At 36.7% G+C, this 24,341-nt stretch overlaps 3 protein-coding genes across 3 annotated transcripts; all 3 read right to left on the reverse strand.

Moving 5' to 3' along the window:
* Positions 1 to 2,903: 2,903 nt before the first annotated feature.
* Positions 2,904 to 9,232, reverse strand: LOC145481977 (uncharacterized). Its single transcript, XM_081460561.1, has 7 exons — positions 8,509 to 9,232; positions 7,422 to 7,795; positions 6,451 to 6,618; positions 5,218 to 5,328; positions 4,349 to 4,453; positions 3,877 to 3,967; positions 2,904 to 3,114 (listed from the first exon to the last, which is right to left on the reverse strand). The coding sequence occupies exons 1-7, from the start codon at positions 8,798 to 8,800 to the stop codon at positions 3,107 to 3,109; spliced, it is 1,149 nt and encodes a 382-aa protein (XP_081316687.1). The 5' UTR covers positions 8,801 to 9,232; the 3' UTR covers positions 2,904 to 3,106.
* Positions 9,233 to 9,305: 73 nt separating this feature from the next.
* LOC145482517 (uncharacterized) lies at positions 9,306 to 12,786 on the reverse strand. The gene is made up of 6 exons (XM_081461117.1): positions 12,522 to 12,786; positions 11,782 to 11,944; positions 10,813 to 10,974; positions 10,428 to 10,547; positions 10,115 to 10,237; positions 9,306 to 9,485 (listed from the first exon to the last, which is right to left on the reverse strand). Exons 1-6 carry the CDS (start codon positions 12,737 to 12,739, stop codon positions 9,306 to 9,308), a joined length of 966 nt encoding a protein of 321 aa, XP_081317243.1. The 5' UTR covers positions 12,740 to 12,786.
* A 5,543-nt stretch (positions 12,787 to 18,329) lies between these two features.
* On the reverse strand, positions 18,330 to 19,265 carry LOC145481984 (melanocortin receptor 4-like). Its single transcript, XM_081460567.1, has one exon. The coding sequence runs from the start codon at positions 19,263 to 19,265 to the stop codon at positions 18,330 to 18,332; it is 936 nt and encodes a 311-aa protein (XP_081316693.1).
* Between the last annotated feature and the right edge of the window lie 5,076 nt (positions 19,266 to 24,341).

The following is a 24,341-nucleotide window of genomic DNA, read 5'->3' on the forward strand; positions in this document are numbered from 1 at the left end:
GAAGATCAATAGTTTTGTAGTTCGAATTTTGATGACGTCATGTGAAAACCAGCTATTGTCTTTCAGTCAATCATAATCCAGAATTTCGATGTGTAATTTGCACTGGTGTTACACTTTTTGCACTGATGTTACACTTTTTGCTCTGGTGTTACACTTTTTGCTCTGGTGTTACACTTGAACTGCACTGCTCTTAGCCAATAAGAATCGAGTAATTTTTTCATGTGTATTATTAATGCTCAAATCGGGCTGCTGATAGCCGATCACGTTCGGGAATTTTGCTATAGTTTTGATTAAAACCTTTAAATGAGAATTTGTACATTTTGTCTCCACATCTGATGAAGATGAATTCTTTACTCAAGAAACCTTATTGAATTCCCATGCAAAGCAAAATAATGTACATTTTTATATTTCAAGTTCTCAACATGATGACTGGAGATAAAATACCTAAACACGAAATGGAACTATTTTTGAGCAATTACAGCAAAATTTTGTGAGTAACATTTAGCAAGTAACTGTCGTTTCTGGCTTTGGTAAAGGCTACATACGAGCCATGAGGCCCATCAGTCCGGAGCTTATCCCGGTTTCTGTAGCATGAAGCGACTAGGAGTATTTTTACTTCCCCCTGGATGGGATACTTGTCCATCGGAGGTTTACCTCCAGCATCAAATTCGCCGGTACCCATTTATACACCTGGGTGAAGAGAGACCCGCTGAGAATAAGGCGTGTTGCCCAAGAACTCAACACAATGTCCCCTGGCCACGAGCGCACTAACCATGAGGCCACCAACCCTCCATGTTTGAATCTGTGAAAATATCCATACTGACCGCAAAATTGCGAGAGCAAGAACCATCGTTACTTTCAGATTTAGCTGCTTTCGGGTGGATAAATCATTTGTGCACCGCATATAGCATATCGAACTTAATATCGAGACAAAATGTGAAGCCAAGTACACGAAGTTGCAGACTTAAGAGTGTGTCCATGGAAAAACCAGGCAACCACGGACGAGAGGTGATACAGCTCAAATCACCGATTTCGCTCAAACTTGGCACAAATGTTGGGTTTGGTGATTGAATGATTGTGGCAAAAAAGTAGGTCAAAATATTTTATTCCTTTCAAGTTAGGGCTCCCCCTGCAAAACTGGCCATTTGACACTAAATTATGCATATTTAATCAGTCATCTTTCTACAACAAGAAAACCCACGTGAAAATGAAATCTACTGGATCATGTTTTACAACAATCAGTCTTAAAGCACAGATATTCATTTCAACTGGGCAATTTGATTTTTCTCCGTGGCTTCATCTAAAGTAAGGTGCATATTTCGTAGTGTTGTGAATAGCTGTTAATTGATGGCAAATATCTGCAATAGGCAAAACCAAATACAGATTATTGTGACATGTATAGTGAGAACAATCAATAAAGTTCTCAAAAAAGCGATAAAATACTTCGTGACCAATATTTTTTCTGTGCTGGAGTAGTATTCACATAGGACTTAACGATTTATGGCCATTTCATGAACATCCACTAAAATACAAGAGTCCCCATACATTTTATGCCTTTTTAAGGAATTTTATTGATTGCTCTCACTATCCATGTTGGAATAATGTGTATTTGGTTTTTCACATTGCAGATATTTGCCATCAATTTAAGAAGAAGAAGAAAGGAACAAGAACAATTGTGTTATCTAGAAATAGCACCACCTAGTTCAGTATTTTTATTTAAACCGAGCATTGTTTCTACGGTCAGTCTAAACATCACGAAGGAATCGCAAAGTTATCGCATGATATTTAGACGTAGGTTGAGTTAAAATTTCACAAAATATCCTCTTGAAGTTATGATATAGTTTTTTTCTAATTCAACTAACCAATTTCAATCTGTCTAAAAATCGCAAAAATCTGTTGGAAAACTTAATTAATATTAAGTCAAAGCCCAAAATCTTATGTCTATTCTGTTAGTGTTCTCTCTTTGTTTTGTTGTATTTTAACTACATGATAAATAACTTTGTAGCGTCCATAGAAAGCAACTTTTGTATTGTTATGCTATGTATATCAAGTAATTTTAATGTCAAAAAAGCGAAACATCATGCATATACTGTCTAGCATTGTAATGAAAGTAATGTAGGTAGCAGACTGTTAGTAAGTGTTATATTGTAAAAACAATACAAGTAATGTACCGTTAGTATTGTGCAGCGCGTTGAATTGTTATATTAATAAATATGTATCGTAAAAAAAAGAAATCATGAAACATCGGAGAGATCCCTGACCTCTAACGATTTTTAGAAGCGAATTACTGCGTCTAACACTACTTAGTTAAAGACAAGCCACATAAAAATAAGTTTAATATTTGTCAAAAAGGTCTATGTACACTATAGAATGCCACGTTCCCAGCAAAATGTATTAAATCATAATAATGAGGTGATTTGATATGTCCTCGAGTCATCGAAAATGTTTGAAGGCGGGCCTTTTGAAAAACAAAAGAAACAATTTAATCGTGATCTGCTGAGGCAAAAACGTATGGCAGTCACTCCAGAGGCTATCAGTCAATCTGGAGATAAAACCGACCGTCAAATGTACATGCTTTAGTGTATCTATAAATTATGTTGATTTCAAAACACTGAGAGATGCTTGGCAAAATTTCTGTCCTTTTCTCTCGGTTTTAGTCCCTTCGTGTAGGCATTTTGCAGTGTCAAGTGTCCAATTTTGAAAACTCAATTTCTATGAAAGTCTACATGTGAGATAAGGAATGAGTTCGGTGGTCGTCACTTGAACTAATAGAGAAGTGTGATCAAGAAAAAAAAAAAAAACCGAGATGTTAAATCGTTTGAAGCTAAGGGGATTTAGCACGTGAACACCAAAATATTGGTTCTAAGTTAGAAAGAACAAAAGAGAAACACACAATATTAAATGCACGTAATTTTATTCTGTTCCACCTTTGATTTATAGTGCTATTAAACACTTTCTCATCCAGGATGAGTTCATAATTTCTCTTATAATCACATTATACTCAATTCAATCATTTTCAAAAAAGTTTTTCTTTACATTATTTATTCCTTCAGCGCTCCGAAGCCATTTCCTTTTCATTGTATCGGAGTTGTAATTGTGTAATCCGTTAGGAACCTGTGCATAAAACAGAATTGGTGAGTAACAATGTTAATAAAAAAGAGTTTGTCATTAAAAAAAAAATTGTATAATAGTGTGGTTTCGTAAAGATCTGGATAACGATTTTGCGCAAAGAAGATATACATTATTGCACAATTATTTGCTATTCGCTCCTTGTTCAAGTACTGATTCCCTGGGAGAGGTTCTGGTCTTGAAGTGCTCGATTTTCTTTTTGATTAGCCAGAAAAATATATTTTTAAACCATCAGAGCGGCATCTATTCTCTCCGCAAAAATTTTGGGCAAACATTTGTACCACCTTCCAAACTTCAATTTTGTGCGGAAACCTCTTCTCTGTTTATTATCATAGATATATAGGTTCGTCAAATGGTAACTATCTACAGCTATGAGTGTGCGTGTGTTTATAGAATTTCATACAATTTCACTGGGCTGAATAAGGTTTATTTATTGAAAAAGCAGAGAAATACTTCGGTTTCCGTGCAAAATTTAACGTGAAAGCTGATTTAAAATTTATCTTCCACGTATTGTTGTGTCAATCGCGAAAACGTTTTTTTTTTAGAATGGTAACCTTCTCGAATCAACATGGAATAGTTTACGTCTTCTCGAATGATGTTCTTTCTCTTCAACTAGTTTTGAAATTGATTGTACTAAACAAGAATCGGAAAATCCAGATCAAAGCTGCTGTCGTGGACCTGTGGGCTCGTCCTTATTATTCAGTCAAATATAACCAATTAATTAAAATATAAAATAAAGATGCTTACCAATGATAAGAGCAGCCACCTTCACGGGGTCATAACCATTCTGATCATGAAGTTCTTTGAGACACACTTTGAAACCTTTAGTTGTAATTTGCTAATTAAAAAAGTAGAGGAAACAAACATTTAAGCGAAAAAAGATGTTATAATTAAAGACATTGTGGCCTATTAAAAAAAGAAAGTGTAAACTGAAACAAGTTTGTAAAAACCCCTATCGGCGTGAAAAGGAGTCAGAATTTAGTTAATCCAAGGGCATAAGTAACGTGTGTTTTGATTGCAGTTTTATAATTTTCAGCGAGGTTTTCTGTGTAGATTTTCTTGATCGATGTTTAATTCTGGATTACTTTTAATAGCTTATCGAATGATGATTGTAGATCACAGAACGCAAAATATTAATATTTCGCTAAAATTTGGTATCGATGGTTCGTGTGTGAGGAGACAGCTTGTGGAGATAGTGGAGATTGTCATATTTACATACCTCTACCCAAGTGGCAATGCCGTTATGTTGGGGAACAGGATTAAGATAAGTCGCTGACACAATGACCGTGGGCGTCGAAGTCTTGGGCGTTGTAAAATTCACAATCTAGGAGTGAAATGAAGAAATTAAAAAGAGTCTACATCAGTATACCTAAATAAATAGTTGGAAAGTATTTTGTTTTTTCTTTTTCCGCGACTGAAAAAAAATACGTTAATGACGAGTTCAAACATTGAACAGGAATTGTTTCCCAAAGTCGATAATGATTTATCAAGCTTAAACAAAGGAAATCATGGTCGTGACGGTGTTTGGATATCTGATCTAGCATAGGTTTTTAACAAAAATACTACAGAACGGGTCGTATTTTCAACTTAATTGTCTTGTCGTTGTTTGGAAATGTGGTCAAACGGTCTCTCGTGTTTGATATATTACAAATTGGATTGAAAGGGTCATTGTTCTCGGTTTTGAAAATCAACTTTTTTGTGTGCATTCTCCTTCTGTATCATTTGATGGTAAACGGGTCGTTTGTTTTATACATCCGCTGCTGGCTAAGATATATTTTGACAATAGAACTGTAGCAATTCTCGCACGCTCATTGGCCTGTTTACATTGTGAACAAGCGGTCAGATATATTGACATATGCCTTTTTGTTATTGTAAAAAACAAATTGACATCAGTTTCTCATGCGTCTGCCCTATTATTCACAAGGAATTTCGTCATAACATTATAATGTTAGTCTGAAGACGAAAGTCATGATCAATAACAGGACAGACTCATGAAAAACTAACATCAATTGGTGAAATGGAGCTATTTCTATTGCATAAATTAAAAGTTCTGAAATTAAATATAACAATAAAGCAGGAAAATCTCACCTGACAGTAAGCGTTGTAATTCTCAGCAAGGGGTAAAAAGTTGTTTTGGAATTCGATGAGATGTTTTTCACCGGCAAGATTTGTTGGAAGTTTGTCGTATACAAACCAGTTCTGCAGGTAAAGAACAGAGTGATATAAAATGAAAATTACCCCAGCATTACACAATGGAGCACCTTTTCTCGGTGTAGAGAGTATATAGAACAGTTTAAATTAAAAAAAAAAACGCGTAGATTTGAATTTGTAGCAATAACTATTTATTTTTAATAGAGCGTTTTGACCTACGTGGCCAGAAGCCACGCAAATTCATCGGAAAGAAAATAGATTGTTCACATAAGGAAAGAATTCAACTCCCACAGGAATGGTTTGAGTTACCAACATGGCCACCTTTACATCACCAAATTTGCTGCCGTAACTTCGTCTGAAAACACATGCATGTGTTGCAAGGAGTGGATAATCTTGAACAATGTTAAACTTCTTGAAAACTAAAACACTCGAAGAACTCGTAATAAATCACTACAACCATTGAAATATCAGGGGAGCTTTCGCGCGAAAACATGGTATTTTCACACGTGAAAATAACACGTTATCTTCACATGTGAAAAGATCACCGTTGCCATGGTTGCATAATAAAGGGCGCCATGAGCAGCGAAAGTGAACGTGAAATGGTTTGGGATTTCATTGATGTTTATATAATAAATAGAACATTACATGGCCAGTTGGAGATAAGAAATATTTCTTCTCGTGTTGAAAAATATTTCACTCGTTCACTGCCTCTCACTCGTGAAATACTCTTCAACACTCAGAAATAAATTTCATATCTCCACGCGGCCATGTAATATCCTTTATCTCTTTATCATCAATTAACGACATTGGTTTTTCACCTCCTTGCGTGCATTCCCGCTCCCTCTCTTTTGACGCCCTCCTTCCCTCTCTCTGCGCCTGTCACTTATTTGTTAGGTCATTTTTGGTTAAACGTTGTATTGCGAACGTAAAGTGTCTTCGCCGTCTGTCGAAACACCGAGTTCCAGTCGGTCCGTACTTAATTAAAGGACTGTTGAATCTTTGGGAGTCTGATAGCCATTATTTAACCATTACAATCTCTCGAAGGGACTAACTACGGGAGAAGACTCGTACAAATGACTGAACTCTGGCTGTCAAAGGGCATTATGTTACAAACCTCAGTGACTCATATGCATGCCTTACTGTTAAAAATAATGTTTATTAATAACTTACTAATCTGATGTCTTTATGTAATCCATCAAAGTTCTGCATTTCTCTCGAACAGGCGAGAAAGGTATTCGAGTTGACATTCTCGACCCAGACCGTGGCGGCGTCGTGTTTTAGACCCACAACTGTGTGTTGAGCAGTTACCAAAACGTGTGGTGAAGAAATCGCATTTGACTGAAAAAATAAGAAAATTATGTTGTTTGCTCAACTTGTTCTTAAATGAATGGTAACTTCGTCCTCTTATATTTGAACTGTTCAAGATATTTCTCTTAATCAAGGAAAAGATATTTGGCCCTTCTTACGGTAAAAGGTTCCTGATTCAATGACATCCCATTTCCAGTTTAAACTGATTTCAAAACAAGCCCTGTCAATTCTGAAGGTATTAAGAGAGAATGCATCAGAAGTTCTGGTAACAAATGGAAAACAACTTTGTACCGAGATCATTGATATCTGTGCGACTGTTTTAAATATCTTCTCAAAAAAATCGTTTCTGACAACACCAAATGTCGAAAACAAATTTTTAAGATCGTATGAAACATTTGAAAGTACTGGGGATATGAAACCGATGATGAAACTTTACCTGTGTTTGCGCAATTCCTCTGAACTTTGAATTATTTCTTCGAGTTCCCATGGGAATCTTTTTTGGTGATATTTCAAGCAACCGTTCACATTTTTTAGCTTTTTGAGAAAATGCAAGAATGGCTGTAATATACTTAAACTTGTTGTGGCACAAGGTTTCGGCCTACTTTAAACTGAAATTGCGCGAGTTCCTATCGGATTTCGTCTTAACTCGACTTACTTTAGCTACAAATTTTTATGTAAACTACATTACATCTTACATTAGAAATTTTTTTTAAATTCTTATTTTGTAATTATTCTTTATTGTTTATTTATACACGACCCCACAAGCTGCAAGCTTAATTACTTATCGTGCTGAAATAAAGGTTACTTACTTACTTACTTTAGTTTAGACTCACCTCAAATGCAACTGATTCGCATTGTGTTCCATCCCACCAATTTGTCATAGTGACTTGACCAGCCGAAGCGCTTTTTGGAGCCTCCTGGAAAGCGATGAAATCAATAAATGTGAGCCCGCCATCAGGCGTCAAGCGGTCTAGCCTTCCTGCCTTAAGCGCGCACACATCGAAGGAGCTGAGATTAACGTTCTCGACCCAGGTTACTGCAGCGTCGTGAATGAAGCTTCCACTGTAGTTGAAGTAGTTAATGGTGGTCTGAACGCGAATATTTCCTTTGCTGCTCTGGAAAATTCCCGTCTTAAAGTAAACTTTTCTGCAGCGCACATCTTCTGTCTCTAAGCGGAGGGCAACACGACCGCGTTGAAGGGCAAATGCTGAAAATAAAAATCAGACAAATTCATGCACTTTTAAGATTTCTTTGAGCTGTGCATTAAGGAAAAATCCAGCTTTACACCAAAAATTGCTTTCCAGATGATTTGATCGAGAATGCATAAACCTTTTGAAGAATTAAACTTAATTAATTATTGAAGTATCATTGACATAATTGACAGAATTATCCAAATTACCGACACATCAAGGGGAAGGATTCGTTCGTGACTGGAAATGTCCAAGATTTGAAACCGAAAGTGCCCCTTATGTACCGTAATATTGCTCGATACCGCCTTTGGACGTCTTTATCACTTTTCGAGAGTAACTGATCGAAATTTCTCTTTACGAAAATTAATACAACGCGAGACCAGCAGTTAATGAGACTATAGGATCAATTGGGGATATCATCTCAGGTTCTCAAAAGCAACATTATGTAAGAAATTAATTGTAGAGTCAAACAATAAGAATGTCTTGAGCAAGGAAGTTACGTGATTTGTAGAATGTCACTCATTTGTAGTGTAGAGATTTTTATGTGCTTAATTAGTCTAAGATACAAACAGCTGTTGTTTTTTCCCCAGTTACGAACAGAGTGATAGCAGTTAAACTGGAAAGAATCAATGTTCCAGTTATATTTTTCAATTAATCTTTCTTAAACTTTCTTGATCTCATGATATTTTACGGTAAGATACTCAGCCACATAAAACAAGCAAGGACTTACGTTTGCATCCACCATAGTGTTTTATACCGGGTTCTTCTTGCGCCTGACACACGTGGTAGTTGTATTCACATTTGTTCTTGTGTGTGACGTCATTGCTGTCGCACAGTGGAGCCGACTCATCTGTTGTGCAAGGGACGCACACGCATTTATGTGTCGTTTTGGTTGGCGCTCGACATTCGCCATAAAATGGGCATGTTCTGCCGTTGCAGGGATGGTAATCTGTCAAGATAAGAAAGTCTATTTTAATGGGAGGCGTGAGAAAAAATAGCATATTTATATACGCCATATACATGGACGCGAATTAGAGCAATTGTCACTTCACTGATGAAAATAATTCGCATACTGTGTTTATTTAAAAGTGACATTTTAATTTTAGAGCGGTTTTCAATCGAGTGTCGAAAAGTTATTGGTTCTGCATTGCTGCGCTAAACGATTGCCTTAAAAAACTCGCGCCACTTTTTCATCCAATCAAGCAAAACCAAAACCAGTGGTGACTCGCTCGCACACGTTTTCCCGCGGTTCGTGTAAGCTACATGTATTTACTTCGAGTTTTCATTGGCTCACTGGCTTGTCTGTGTCCTTTGTGATTGACTAAAGTGATTACTTTGGTTTTCGTTTTCCGATACTCAATTGAAAACCGCTCCAAGGCTCGCGCCACTTTTTCATCCAGTTACAAGTAGAACCAAAAGCAATCGTCGATGGTTCATGCCCGTTTTCCAGCGCTTTTCGTCGGCTACATGTATTTGCTTACCGGTTTGACTGGCTCACTGGGTTGCGTGTGCCCTTTGGCCAGAGCTCTAGCCTTGGTTTTGGTTATACAACACACAGTTAAAAACCGGCTCTAGGTTGAACATCAAAACCACAAGTATAGCATACTTACACCCAGCAGCCATATAATTAAGGGTGATGGGGTCGTGATGAGCGTCATAGCGTTGAATATCCTTCAAGCACACCTGGAAGTCTGTCGTTGTAATGCTCTAATAAAATGAAAGTAAACATCGTCACGGGAAACCTTTTTGAAACTTTAACGCATAGTAAACCTGAGATCGGAGCCTCAATTTTGGAGTTGCATTTTTCCGTTCGGTAATACCTCCAAACTTAAAGGAAGCAAACTTCTTTCCTCAAAAATAAAGTAAAGAAGTGAAGAGCACTTTTAACGGTTTACAGCTCATAATAACAGGGCCGCAGCCAAAATAAAATTGTGACTGAGCAAATTTCCATGAAAAAAATTATGACTGAGGCAATGTCCATGAAAAAATTATGGCTGAGGTAATGTCCATGAAAACATGATGACTGAGGCAATGTCCAAGGTTAGATTCTTTTCTAAGGTATTGAGAGTGTTTATGATGACTACAAGCAACAAAACCGAAAATCATGACTGGGCAAGTGCTTCGGTTTGCGTGTTAGTTGCTACGGCCCTGAATAAGGTGCGCTTATAGCATTTCCCTTTAATGAAAGACTCAGCTCAATGAGCGGACAAGATGAACGAAATTCTGGTCTGAAATAAGTATAGTTTCTTGAATATTTTTTCCTTTGAAAACAAAAAGAATTCCACAGACGGTAGCTGGTGAAGAAACTAAGGTAGAATTCTTTTGTAAAATCTCACCTCAATCCATTCTGTAATGGCGTTGTTATCAGCATCAATGCGGGCGTTGACGTCATCTTTGTGATGCTTGGTTGTCGTAACCAGAGTTGGAGTTTCAAAGAATCTCTGAGGGAAGTCGATAGTCTGAAAAAATAGATGATTTTTTTCAAGAATGTTAATGTTAGTGCCAAGGTCTCAAATCTCAGCTGATGCGATTTGCATTACATTTATTAAGTTTGAAATCAGCGTGATGATCTTGTGTCCGCTCTCCCTCTTCCCGCCTGTTTTTACAGGTGTAGCTTAGTAAGGGCTCTGGTCGTGCTAATATACTCACTTTGCAGAAGCTATAGCCTTTGCTATCGTCAGGGCTATAGTTGTTAGAAAAGCTTAATTCATCGGCCAAGGGTAATGTCCAACCAGTTGGTACACTAGAGTTAGTGAAGGCCAAGATATTCTATAAAGAGATAAAAAGACAGTTTAAATCAGTATGCTATATTCAGTAACCAAACAGTACGTTGTAGGAAGATTACCATGTTTTAGTGAAAGTTTGTTGACATGTTTGTTATAGGAAGACATTCATTCATTTTTCAATTTTTCAATCATTTTTAATCTAAATTTTTGAATTCTGAAGTAGGAGTTATCCGTCAAGTCTTAAATATGACTGTTTTTTCGTCAAAAATGTCCCGAAATGTTTGCGTGCAAAAGCTCCAACTACTCACCACAGACAGGTATTTGTGTGCACCATCAAAGTTTTTCAACTCGCGAAGACATGCTCTGAAATTATATCTAGTGACATCTTCCGCCCAGACGCTTGCGGCGTCATGTTTGTTTGTAACAGGATGGACAGCGGTTACGAACACGTACGGAGCTGTGGCCAAAGGCTGAAGAAGGAAAAAAAAGGAAGTTAACAGGTTAAGCCAGTATTAAGGCAGAAAACCACCACGGCAATGACAAAGGCAACGGCAACGAGAACATCAGCAAGCAAAAGGTATAATGAGGAAAACAATGGCTGTGCACGTGCGTTATAAATCTTTGTACATTTGTTAATCGTCCTCTTTAAAACTACCAGACGTGAAATGACCACAAGGTTTGAGCATCATTTGAAAAACGTGAACTACGATATATAATTTTTTCATATTTTGTTTTTGAATTGATCGCCGGCATTACATCTTTAGTTTGAGGAGGTTTTTAGACCGCTCGGCGTTCTGAACAATTCTAGATAATTGTGAGGTATAAAGGTAAAATATAAATCCATTTTTTTTCAGCCGTCGTCATTGCTAGGCGCTCTAATATATTAGGCGAATCTCTAAACTTTCATAAACGGTAGGGTTGAATTGTGCACGACCCAACTTATCTCTCTTATTAATATCTTTCTTAGAAGAGTATAAAAATTAATCTCAGTTAAATCAATGATATATGGTTTCCAGAAAGTTTACCAGGCCAGGAAGATTTTGCAAAAGTGTTAAATCGTTTTCAAGGGTTCTTGCCCTTGATAGAAAGCGCTTTGTACAACGTTAATAACTAATTAAGTATATTTGTAGATGAAAAAAATGCATTCTTCTATTAAGTACGAGGAGCAACAGAAGGGTTTCGTCTGCAAACAGCTGATCCAATTTTTGCAGTTTCAATGTTTCATCGTGCAAACTGCTACGTTACAATAATGTTACTTTTTTAAATAAAATGCCAACCTTCGGAAAATCTTCTCGAACGCACTCAGTTCCTGTGGTCCACATCGGAATGCTGACTTTCTTCTCATATGCGCCGTTTGAAACAGTTCGATAGGCAATCCACTGCAAAGACACAGTCCTGGATCCAACGATCGCTCCAGAGGTGGCAACACATCCCTGAAAACTAGAAGGCAAAGAACTCCATGGTAGTGCGTGAAATTCTGGTTAACAAACAGTTTTTGTTTTTCAACGATCGGATTTCTTTCGTACAAAATCTTGTCATGAAACCTCTGAAATTTAGTAATTAGTAAAAACTTTTAGGCTTTCGAGTGTACGAGATGTTGCTTTCCAGCAATAATTGCTAAATTTCTGGGTGGCAAAAGTTCTAAGGAAACATACTTTACTTGTAGATTTTGGAGTTCTAACCCACGCCACTCAAATAGTATCTAATGCATCTGGCCCGGAGTGGTCGAGAGGTAGATAACGCTATATCCACTGGATAAATCACTATCCAGTGAACAGCATGGCTGTTTTGTCAGCACTTAACGACTAGATGGCGATTTATACTGTGGATAGCGTCATTCACCTTTCGAACAACATTGACTGGGGTCCGGTTTTTTTAAAAATTCCTAGGCCATGATTAATCTTGCCACGCCCTTTCAATAATCAGAGCTGATATTTTTGTATCTAAAACAGATAATGAAGCGCTTATGTATATATTTCAAGCAATATTTTCTTGTAATTCGTTTGATTTTTCTTACCCAGATCTTGACGCTCCCCCTATCCAGGTTACAGCTGCTTCGTATTTCTTAGATGCAACAGCCAACTGCACGCGAACGTCGTCAGAGGAGAACTCTGGATCAAAGGGAAATATTTTGCAGTCATAGTCCTTTCCCTGTAGGACATTTATGTCTCCAGATCCAAATAGCATTCCATTTGAGCCTGACAAAGAGAAAACAAGAGAGTAAAAATTTACCATGGTAGAACTATCAGAACACAATTGAATCCTAACCGACTGCAAACTAACACAAGTAAAGCAAAGAAGACCGGTAGAAGACTTTAATCAGAAATATACAAATGGTTGCTAAGTACGGGGAAACGAACAGTCTAGACAAATTATGATTAGCTCTTGTTTATTCCTTTCTTTGACTCCTTCCTCCGTAAAACCTCTCCAGTAGGCCACCTCTCTGACTTTTAAGAGAGAATAAAATTTCTTGGCTTCGCTATTCTGCTTCGATAGATCATGAATCGGTACGTAACATTGCTTGCTGCACAGTGCCAACTTCACAGCCCGACGAAAGTAATTACTGTACCGAACAATGACCCCAAAAGAAATGAGTTTTGCAGGCAAACCTTTTAAACTGAGCTAACTACTGTAGATTCTTTCTACTACATGCAAATATTGACACGCACCGAGTCCTGTAGGTCAAATGTTCTAGATCTTTAACTTGCCTTTTGTAAAAATGTTTATCACAAGATACGACACTCAGTCGAACATTTACTTCCTACTTTCGCGAACAAATGCTTCCGTCATCTTGAATAATGTACGTTCAGATACTATTGCAGAGAAACCATCTTGAAGGTTTTCTCGTTCATAAGCACTGAAATGAGGTAAAGTCGCTAATAATCAAAATACTAACCTGAAACTCGTCCAAAGACAACAAACGAGAGAGTGAGAACTCTTGCAATAACTAGGAGATGAAACATAGCTCTAGCACTGTAAAACACGGTGGTCCGACTCCCTGACCTCGGTAGAGGAAGACAGAAAATGTGGTAAGGAAAAAAGGAGGCAAACTTAATAAATATTGCTAGAAAACAAAAGCAAAGGTCGCGAAACGCCGCACCTGTTCAGAAAACGTGACAATTGCACGAGACTTTACAACGGAAAAGTTTTAGAAACAAACGAACAAAGGGTATCCAAACAAAATAACCATTCTCATAGAAGCCCAAACTTGTATGGTAGTGGAACGCCTCTTCCATGCGAGAAATTATTGTCAAATTTATTACTTTTCAGCCCTTTGTTGTGAATTGTACAATTTTTGAAATTTTGCGCGCGGGAAATAAGGCTGTGGACAGCGAGAAAACCTAACTTTTCTTTTATCCGAAAATAAAAATGTGGGAATTGTAACTGAGGAATAAAATTGAAAAAATGAAATGGCAACCTTCTTTCTTCAGCTGCTCAAATTTGGTACGAACATTAAAGGCGGCACATCAAAAAATTCAGCAACAGTTAAATTTTGCACGTTTTCTTGATTTCTTTTTTATCGAGTGAACTAGGGTGTCGGCTTAGGGTGTGACCGGCAGACAAGTATGCGAAGCTATTGCACGTTTTGTTATTGATCGAGGTTTGGAGACATTGGTGATGACGGAGAAGAAGGATATCATACACTAGGGAAATAAGCAACGATGCACTTATTACTGCAATGTCACTTGTAACACATGCACACAACACGGCCCGAATTAGACATTTACCGTTTTAGTACAAGGTAATCCAAGAGGCCGTGGCCGATGTAGTGAGTATGGAAGTGGAAGGAATTAGCGAGGGAGAACGTAATGACAGAGAGGGAAAATAGAACCCGAGTGCCGTGTACTAAAAGTGTTAGGGAAGATAATTGCCGCTACAAGCTACGAGAGGTGAGACCTTCCTTAGAGTGCAACCTTAACAGGCTCCTTTATGAGGTCACTCCGGAAACTCGAAGCTAGCCTTGGGCGGTCTGGTGATGGTACACAGGGAAATACCATGAGTTAGATACTCCGCTCGCGTAGTTCCAATTTTGGTTCAAAATTGCAAAACACTACGAAAAATATGTAAACCTACATTCTTGTTCTGACACAACGCCTTGAATTTTCCCAGGTCTGACCATCTCCCGTGGTTTCTAACCCAACAGGAGGTGAAATGTCATGTTTTCAGATGGCTAAAGCGCAGCCAGAACAAAAGACCACAAATAGCTTGTTTTTCGGTTTCCATATCACAATCTCAAGTAGATTCAATCAAGCAAATAATAATAATAATAAAAAACTATCGGTCATTTACACTTAAAACTTGAAGTAACTTCCTTCCCAAGACTGCTCGATGCTTGAAATTTGTGGTGACGTAACTTAGATGAAAATCAATCTCGGCCAAGGAAGGTTGTTTCTTTTCACTCTTTTGATTCGAGTCTAATGCGTCAAGAGAAAGATAATTTAGAAATCAGCTTGGTTTACTAACCTGTCTTCTCCCACAACCATAGTGAAAGGGAAGGCCATATTAAGCTAACACGAAATTTTTGTAACTTGATCAGAAACTTATAGTAGACCTATGCTAAAGAAGCGATCGAATATTGGTAACAAAGATCCCCGTTTTACTATGCTAAGTTTTCATGCTTATGATTAGGGAACGTAAATAAAGCACAACGGCAACGAGAACGAACACCACCAAGGAAAAGGTGTAATGAGTGGAATGAGTGGAACAGTGACTGTGCACGTGCGTTATATAATTCTTCCTTCATTTCTTTGCCGTTCTCTACTCGTGGGGTGTCATGGGACCATATAGGCTTTTAGCGGGCGAAGTAGACCATTTTGGTAAGCCAGTCTTCATGTGATCATCCACTTCTACCTCATTGATTTTGTACCCTTTCGCCAGGGTCTCGTGCTGATGTATTAGAACCAATAGTTTTAATTTGCAAGGATACAGATTTGGTTTTGAACTCCTTTCCTGCTTCCTCCAAAGCACTGAGTGCAAGCTGCTGTTTGTTTTATCGAAGTCAACAAAGGTTTTGCAGCTTTTCTGTTTCCTTGCTTATAAATAAATGACACTTTCTCTTTGCGGCGTTTGGCAAAGTGTCGAAGCAGATGAAATGAAAATGGTTGCAGATATCGGGAGGTTGAAGGAATAAATATTTATGAAATCAGGATTCACTGCGAGGGTAGAGTGTACATGCATATACCTAAATATTTTGTTAGTTAGATCCCTTCTTCCGCCAAAGTGTGTAATGATTTTGCATTTGCATCTGCTACTAATTTAATGAGACTTCTTTGCAAAGAAACCATAATCATTGAACTCAGTCTCATTGAATGTAACATCACGTACTGAGCAAATGGTGCACAATCTGTCCAATTAAAGCTCATTTATCATATCTTTGAGTAGAATTTGGATTACACTGTCTTGTTCATTTTTAGCGTACTAAACCTACAACAGTTAATTGTAATCAAATATGTTAAATGTTTTTGTACATGTAGCGTGAATGAAAAGAGAAAAAAAATATGAAAGCAGTTTTCAAATAAGAGATGCAAATTTTGTTGAGAGTAATTCAAATCCTTCTTTTAGGTGAATTAGGCAAATATATTTTAGATATGCATGTGCCGTCTACATGTACTTCCACTTTGATTTCTATGTAAATATGTTCTGAAAATTGGTTGTCGTAAACAAGCTTTAAATTGTTATTGAGTTAGACATGTTGATCTTGCACGTCTCAAAATAGTGAAAAAATAGTGAATTTAAAATCTGTTTAAAGACAGACCTTGCTGTCATTATTTAAAACTGCCATTAACATAGTATATTCGCTTGAATGAAAATTAAACTATGTTAAAAACAGACTGCTTTGTGGCATTTTAAAACTTTATCATGAATTCCCATTTCAAATAGGTTTCAAATATTCTATTTAAAACGTATTTTATGCTGTTGACATGTCAACTGCATTCTGAATATCATGTTTAAAAATCTGGTCTATAACGTTAATTTGACAAGCACGTGTTAAATATCTTACTTAAAGACTGTTTTTACACGAATAATTTGTAAAGTACCTTTCATATCTACTACCTTGGCCAAGATTGCATTCAAAACATTGTTTCACTGGTATTTTAAAACTATTATAGAAAATGTTTGCGGACGTAGTCTTGAAATAGATTTTAAATGATCTATTTAAACCCTGTTTAAAAGATACACTAAAAACTGATGGAAAATTATTTCAATGTCATAAAATACGTTTTAACTATACATTTAAATACATCACAAACACAGAGCAAAATTTTGAATTATTTATAAAAAAGCACTAAAAAAAAAAAACAGTTTAAAATCATTTTAAAAATACAATCGGTTTGGTAGGGAAAATTCGATCTGGCATGTCCAAGAAATGCAGTAATGGACACAAAAGAGTTTAAAACTAAGATAAATGTCAACTGGCTGTGTATATTCCACCAGTTATATCTGGTGAGCAGTATAGTCTTTCAACCAGAAGAGTGTTCTGCTTTTCATCTCCAGAAACGTCTTCTGTAGCCTTTACTCTGCGAAATAACTATCTGTGCTGTTGGTATTTTTGCAATCTGGTTGGGTATGCCTTGATCGAAATTATCCACGCTTTTTAATTATTTTGTCAAATTTGTCATGTATGAACCACCAAGTTGGAAAATTGTCAATGTAAACAGCCAATTTTTCTGCCAAAGACTGACTTTATTTTTACAAGTGAGCATTAGCTTGCACTTTTTTCTTCGTTGATAAGCGTCGATATATGCACAAAAGTATAAATTTCAGTATGACCCAACTACTGGGCTTGAGACTCAGGAATCTTCCTGTCACCGTTACAGGAAATTCATTCTTCCACCCAAAGTAAACCTGCCATGTTGTCAAAGACGAAGTTTAAGTGAACAAATAGTATCGACGACTGATAAAATAAACATTTTAACAACGGGGAAGTTTGAAGATAAGTTTTATTCTACGATATGATATTTTGACTTAAAAGTTCTGCGCTTTTTTTACTACAAGAGTGAAGGGCGATTTGCAAAACCCTCAAAGAAGTCGCTTGCTCAAAACCTTATCTTTATTGATCCCCGATGTCTTCGAGAAAAAGGCATATTCGAAAACAACTTTATTTTTTGAAATAAAGCTCTTCTGCAGAGAAATTGAAGATGAACCCTCTATATCAACTTTTTTCAAATTTTTATCGAGGGGAGCGTTTCGGTTAAATCGACGATAAATACAAAAGAACTCATTTCAAGTAATAATTCCTTGCAATAAGTCGCTGCGTTTTTCTCTACAAATGACAAAGAATTTGCCAGAGCTGGTTTTATTCCCGTTCCCTGTTTCAAAACACTGAATACAAATTGCTGTTTGTTTATCAAAGTCAGCAAAGTTCCCAGGCTTTACTATTTCGTTGCTTATAAATGAAAGACACGTTCACTTTACTTTTATTCAAGCTGACAAACAGGTCTTCATTTAATTTACTCTGCAATTCAGTATTTGCTGTAAGTACACTAAAAATCTGATCAAAGGAAACACCTGAGTGAACACCTGCGTTAATGCAGTTTATCCGGAGATGAATTGGAAATTATTCTTGTCTTTCTTCTGTTTATTCTGGCAGAACTACAAAATATTCTTCGCCTGAACTTTTTAATTTACAAAAATGATTTTTTTACCGTTGTTACTCTTACAAATTGAATAACATGTAAATGAATCAAAATACCAATAAACTTACTAAATCGAGTATTCAATCTTAATGCAAGACAGCTTTTCAAGAATAATCTTATCGGTTACCTATAGTTTTTTTTTTCTTAGTAAGCTAAGAGATGATACAGTTCCACAAGAGCTAACTCGATCAACAGCAAAGTACTTGTCTGATTGTGTCCTTCACTGCTTGTCTCACTTCATCGATCTTCCAACAGTAAAGAATCGGGTTTAATGACGAGTTTAAGTAAACTAAAGTGGAGGAATAACTCCAAGCGAGAGAAATAGATGAAGATGGCTGAGCACGAAGGAGCAAAGTTACCAATATTAAATATGGTAGATAGCAAACGACTAACATGAATTGCAACCACCGTGCACTGGACACTGCCTTTTTATATCGCGCTATGTTCAGTTGATTTGCTTGGTTCGGTTGTTGAACATGGTCTTGCACTTGATTTTGATGATGACTGAGGGTGAAGAAAATCTTCGTGTAGGAAAAGACCGAGGTTACTAGACACAATGAAGCAACTATAATATCATACCATGACACTACAATGGAACTCAAAAAGACCTTCGTTGTTGAAGAGGCAGTGCACACAACGTAAAAGGTAATAGTTATCAAGTAGACTCGCTTCAGGGTGACAATTTGTTTGTATCTCAGTCCCAACAACAGGGCGAGAAGTCTGTCCACGCTTATTGCAGTCAGGGTGAGCAAAGACACTGCGCAAAAAATATAACTTGCAATAGAAACTGCTACTGCTACGTAGCGACAAATGCTCCAATGTTCATTCACGACAGTCACCACCAAAGTCACGTACAGAGGCTCCACAATAAGACCAACACAGAGATCTGTTGTTGTCAAGCTACGAAGCAAAAGTTTGGACGGCGGATGAAGTGAAGACTCTTTGCGAAGAGCAACTAGGATCAGAGCATTTCCAAGAAATGCCGTAATGGACAGAAAAGAGCTTAAAACTGAGATAAATGTCAATTGGTGTGTCCCAGCAATCAGTAAATCCGGCGAGCAGTGTAACTGTTCAAAGAGAACAATGTTCTGCTTTTCATTTCCAGTAACGTTTGTCGTAACCATTACTCTGCAATATAACTCTCGATGTGTTCTGTTGTTGTTAATCCGGCCATACCTTTCGATTTGTCATACGCTTTGTCATCTATGAATAATTGATTTAAAAAAATTAATTTAACCGCCCAAGCAGATGGTCTTTCTGCCAAGGACTGAATTTTTCTAAATTTAGGAGTATTAGTACGTTTTCTTTGATGATAAACATCAACTGATAATGTCAAAAATTCAAATTTATAACCCGACTAATGGGCTCAAAACCTGTGTTATATTTCAATGTCAGGCAATATTTCTTAAATTCTAGAAGTCCTAGAAACTTTCGGTTACCGTTATAAGTAATTTATTTCTCAACACCTTGTTAACCTGTCATATGTTTTCAAAGAAGAAGTTCAAGTGAACAGATAGTAATGGCGACTGATCTCATAAACATTTTAAAAAAAGCAGTCTTATTATCCGACATGATATCGTAACTCTCGTAACTCGTCTTTCTCTTTTCGCTACATGGAAGAAAGAGTATTGCAGAACCGTTGAAGTCGCGTTTTCAGAATGCCATCGTTATTGTCCCCCATTTTTTCGAGAAAAAGACACACTGGGAAACAACTTCATTCTTTGGAATAACGTTCCCCTGCAGAGAAATTGAAGAACAACCCTCTGTATTTTTTTTAGCTTTTTACTGAAGAAAGTCTTTCGGTTAAATCGGACGATAAATACACAACAGCCGTTGCTTCAAATTAACAATTAGTTGCTGAGTTTTTCTCATAATGATAATTACTTTTCCAAGTTTTTATTTTTTTCCGCACGCGTCGCTTTCAGCTGATCACTGAGGTGAAGCTGCTGCTTATGAAATCCAAGTCAAAATAAGAAGGGTCATGTTCATACTAATTGACAACTTTAATTTCAAGATGACAAACAGGTCTTCATTTAATTTACTCTTCAATTCAGTATTTGCTGTCTATACACTCATAATTAGAGCAAAGGAAAAAGATGATCGGTCATCTGCTTTAATCAATTTACATGAAATTCTAGCTTATAGTATACTTCTCACTATTCTTGATATACATTCTTTGTATTCTTAAATTACTCGGCAAACGCAAAAGGTGAAAATCCTAAGCGAAAACTCCTATGAATTATTTTCCTACATAAGTTAAACATGTTTTGAAAATGCTATTTGAATATTGAGACTACAACAGTTGGCAGTTACTTTTGTAAAAAAATGAAACTCTTATTCTGCTGACTTCTTCTTTTCAGATTTTTTGAATGTTTTGCTCACAGATACTTTATACAAATCATTTATCGCGCCCTAGGTTTCAGTTTTTCGTCTAGGGGCGGATGAATGATAATGAAACTTCGAGTTTACGCCTACTCACGTATACAGACTAATTTCGCACCGTTGACCTTCGAATAGCAACATGGAAATATGATTCAATTCCGCAAACAAATAGTCTTATGGCTGTTCGTCTTGTTTGAATGCTCCAAACGTCTGTCGTGACTCATACTTCCTGTCTTTTTGGTTATATTCTTTAGCTAAATGAGAAAGCGAGAGTTTGTATATGTGGACGTTTTCTCACAATAAAAATAAATACTACGTAGAGTGGTGTTTCAACCTTCTTCAGTTCACAAAATGTGCCTCATTTGACTGAGCATCGTACATAGAAGTCCAGAATAGTCAGCCTGATCGTGTTTGACGACGCTTTTGCCCAACCGAGTCTGAAGAGTATAAAAGACTACTCAGGATATGGGGGTGCCCGAAGTATGGGTAAGGAGGGTGGTTCATATGGAATAAGACTCTTTCAAGATCGAGTCGGAAGTGTGAAAATGGTTCGCCCGGCGGCCATAAGTACAGCATGTCTTAATGGAATGCCTGTCGAGAGACTTGCTTTCTCCCTTAAGTTATATTCAAACAAGTGTCTCGCACTAATGCTTATAAGTTTAAACGCAGGGATATAATTCACGGTAACCAGGAAGCCCTAAAATTGCTTGTTTTTATCAAAAAAAAAAAATTGAAATAAATTCTACGGATAGTACAACCGTATTACTCTAAATGCTTACTGCATCTTAAATTTCCATTCATGAGTTGTTTGCTATATTTTCACGTGCTTTGCTAAAATTCAGCTTCAATTTGAACAACTTCATAAATTTAAAAACGCATCTGCCTCGATGGCCATCTTCATGCAAGTGTTTACTAAAAACTGTATGAAGCTAAGGGGATTAGTACATTACCAAATACCAAAATTTGGGTTGCAAGTTAGCGAGAGCAAAAGAGAAACACACGATGTTTTCACGTAAACAATGATTCACGTAATTTTATTCTGTTCCAACTTTGATTTATAGTGCTAATAAACACTTTCTCTCTCAGAATGAGTTCATAATTTCTCTTATAATCTTGTAAATAATTCAAAAAAGGTTTTCTTCGTCTACATAAGTTAATCCCTCGGCACTCCAGAGCCATTTTCTATTCAATGCATCGGAGTTGTGAGTGTAAAATCCGTTAGGAACCTGTAAATAAAACATTAATTTAAATTTGGTGAGTAACAATGTTAACAAAAAGAGTTTGTCATTAAAAAAAGATAAAAAAAAAGTGTAGTAGTAATGTTTCTTGAAAGATCTTGTTAACGATTTTACGCAAAGAAGATATACATGTACAATACCCAAAATTATTTGCTATTTGCTCCTTGACAAATGTCGATTCACTGGGAGAGGTTCTGGACTTCAAGTGCTTAGTTTTCACTTTGGTAAGCCAAGAAAATATATTTTAAAACCATGAAAGCGGCATCCATTTTCCCCGCAAAAATTTTGCGCAAAAGTTTGTACCGTATTCCAAACTTCAATTTTGTACGGAAGCCTCTTCTCTGTTTAAGTCTAACGTCTTCTCGATTGATGTTCTTTCTCCTCAAGTAGTTTTGACTTTGACTGTACTGAACAAAACCCGGACAAACAAGATGAAAGCGGCTGGCACGGAACTGTAGCCTCGACATTATCATTGAGTCAAATATAATCAATTGATTAAAATAAAGTAAAAATGCTAAACAATGATAAGAGCAGCCACCTCCACTGGCTCATAACCATTCAGATTGTGAAGTTCTTTGACACACACTTGGAAGCCTTTAGTCGCAATTTGCTAATTAACAAAGAAGAGGAAACAAAAATTTAAGCAAAAAAAGATATTGTAATTAAGAAAATATTGAGAGCTACCTTATAAAAAAAAAAGTAACGTGCGTTTTGATTTCAGTTCTATAATTTTCAGCGAGGTTTTCTGTCTAGATTTTCTTGATTGATCGACAGCTTGTGGAGATCGTGGAGATTGTGACATTTACATACTTCTACCCAAGTTGCAACGCTGTTAAGATGTTGAGGAACTGGATTAAGATGAGACGCTGACACAATGACCGTGGGCGTCAAAGTCTTGGGCGTTGTAAAATTCACGATCTGGAAATAAAATAAAGGAATCAAGAGCAGTCTAAATTAGTACACCTCATTTTTTCCCTTTTTATTCCTTTTCTGCGACGGAAAAAAAATAACGTTAATGACGAGTTCAAACATTGAACGGGAATTGATTTTCTCAAAATCGATAATGATTGATCAAGCTTAAACAAAGAAAATCATGACCGTGACGGTGTTTGGATATCTGTTCTAGCATAGATTTTTTGCAATTTTGTTTCTCAGTTGTCTCCTCAGTTTTAGTTTCAGTTGAGAAGGTCAATGAAACACACAAGACAGAGTTTGACCATATTTCCAAACAACTCGAGGCCAAAAATACTTTACAACGCGTCCTATTTGCAACTTAACTCTCTTCTCGTTGTTTGGAAATGTGGTCAAACGGTCTCTCGTGTTTGGTATATTTCATAATGGACAGAAAGGGTCATTGTTCTCGGTTTTGAAAATCAATTTTTTTGTCTGCATTCTCCGTTTGTATCATTTGATGGTAAACGGGTAGTTTGTTTTATACATATAGAGATATATATATACACATCCGTTACTGCCTAAGATGTATTTTAAAAAACTGTAGAAATTCTCGCACGCTCATTGGCTAATTTTAATTGTCAATAAACAGTCAGACACATGAATTTATAATTTATGTCTTTTTGTTATGGTAAAAAACAAATTGAAGTCAGTTTTTAATGTGTCTGTCCTGTTATTCACGATGAATTTCGTCTTAACATTGTCAAATTAGTCTGCAGACGAAATTCATGATCAATAACAAGACAGACTCATGAAAAACTAACATCAATTTGTGAAATAGAGCTACTGCATAAATTAAAATTTCTGAAATTAAATATAACAATGAAGCACATAAAAATTTCACCTGACAGTAAGAGTTATAATTCTCAGCAAGAGGTAAAAAGTTGTTTTGGAATTCGATGGGATGCTTTTCACCGGCAAGGTTTTTTGCAAGTTTGTCGTAAACAAACCAGTTCTGCAGGTAAAGAACAGTGATATAAAACGAAAATCACCCCAGCATTCCACAACGGAGCACCTTTTCTCGGTATAGACAGTATATAGAACAGTTGTAATTAAAAAATACCTGCACGTTTGAATTTGTAGCAATAACTATTTATTTTTCATAGAGCGTTTTCACCCACGTGATCAGCAGCCACGCAAATTCATTGGAACAAAACAAGGTGTTTTTACTAGGAAAGAATTCAACTCCATCAGGAATGGTTTGGGCCAATAACATGGCCGCCTTTACATCAGTTATTTTGGGACACTAATATGGCCGTCATGACTTCATGTGAAAACACTATATATGATGCAAGGATTGGATCATCTTGGACAATGTTAACCTTCCAGAAAACTTAAACACTCTTAGAACTCGTGGATCACTACGACCATTAAAATACCAGGGGAGCTTTCACGCGAAAACATGATATTTTCGTATGTGAACTCTGCCTGTCAAAGGGCCTTATGTTACAAACGTTAGTGACTCATGCCTTACAGTTAAAAATAATTTTTATTAAAAACTCACTAATCTGATGTCTTTATGTAATCCATCAAAGTTGTGCATTTCTCTCGAACAGGCTAGAAAAGTATTCTTGTTGACATTCTCAACCCAGGCCGTGGCGGCGTCGTGTTTTAGACCCACCACTGCGT

This window comes from Orbicella franksi, chromosome 3 (assembly GCF_964199315.1).
Source record: "Orbicella franksi chromosome 3, jaOrbFran1.1, whole genome shotgun sequence".
Classification (NCBI taxonomy): Eukaryota; Metazoa; Cnidaria; class Anthozoa; order Scleractinia; family Merulinidae; genus Orbicella; species Orbicella franksi.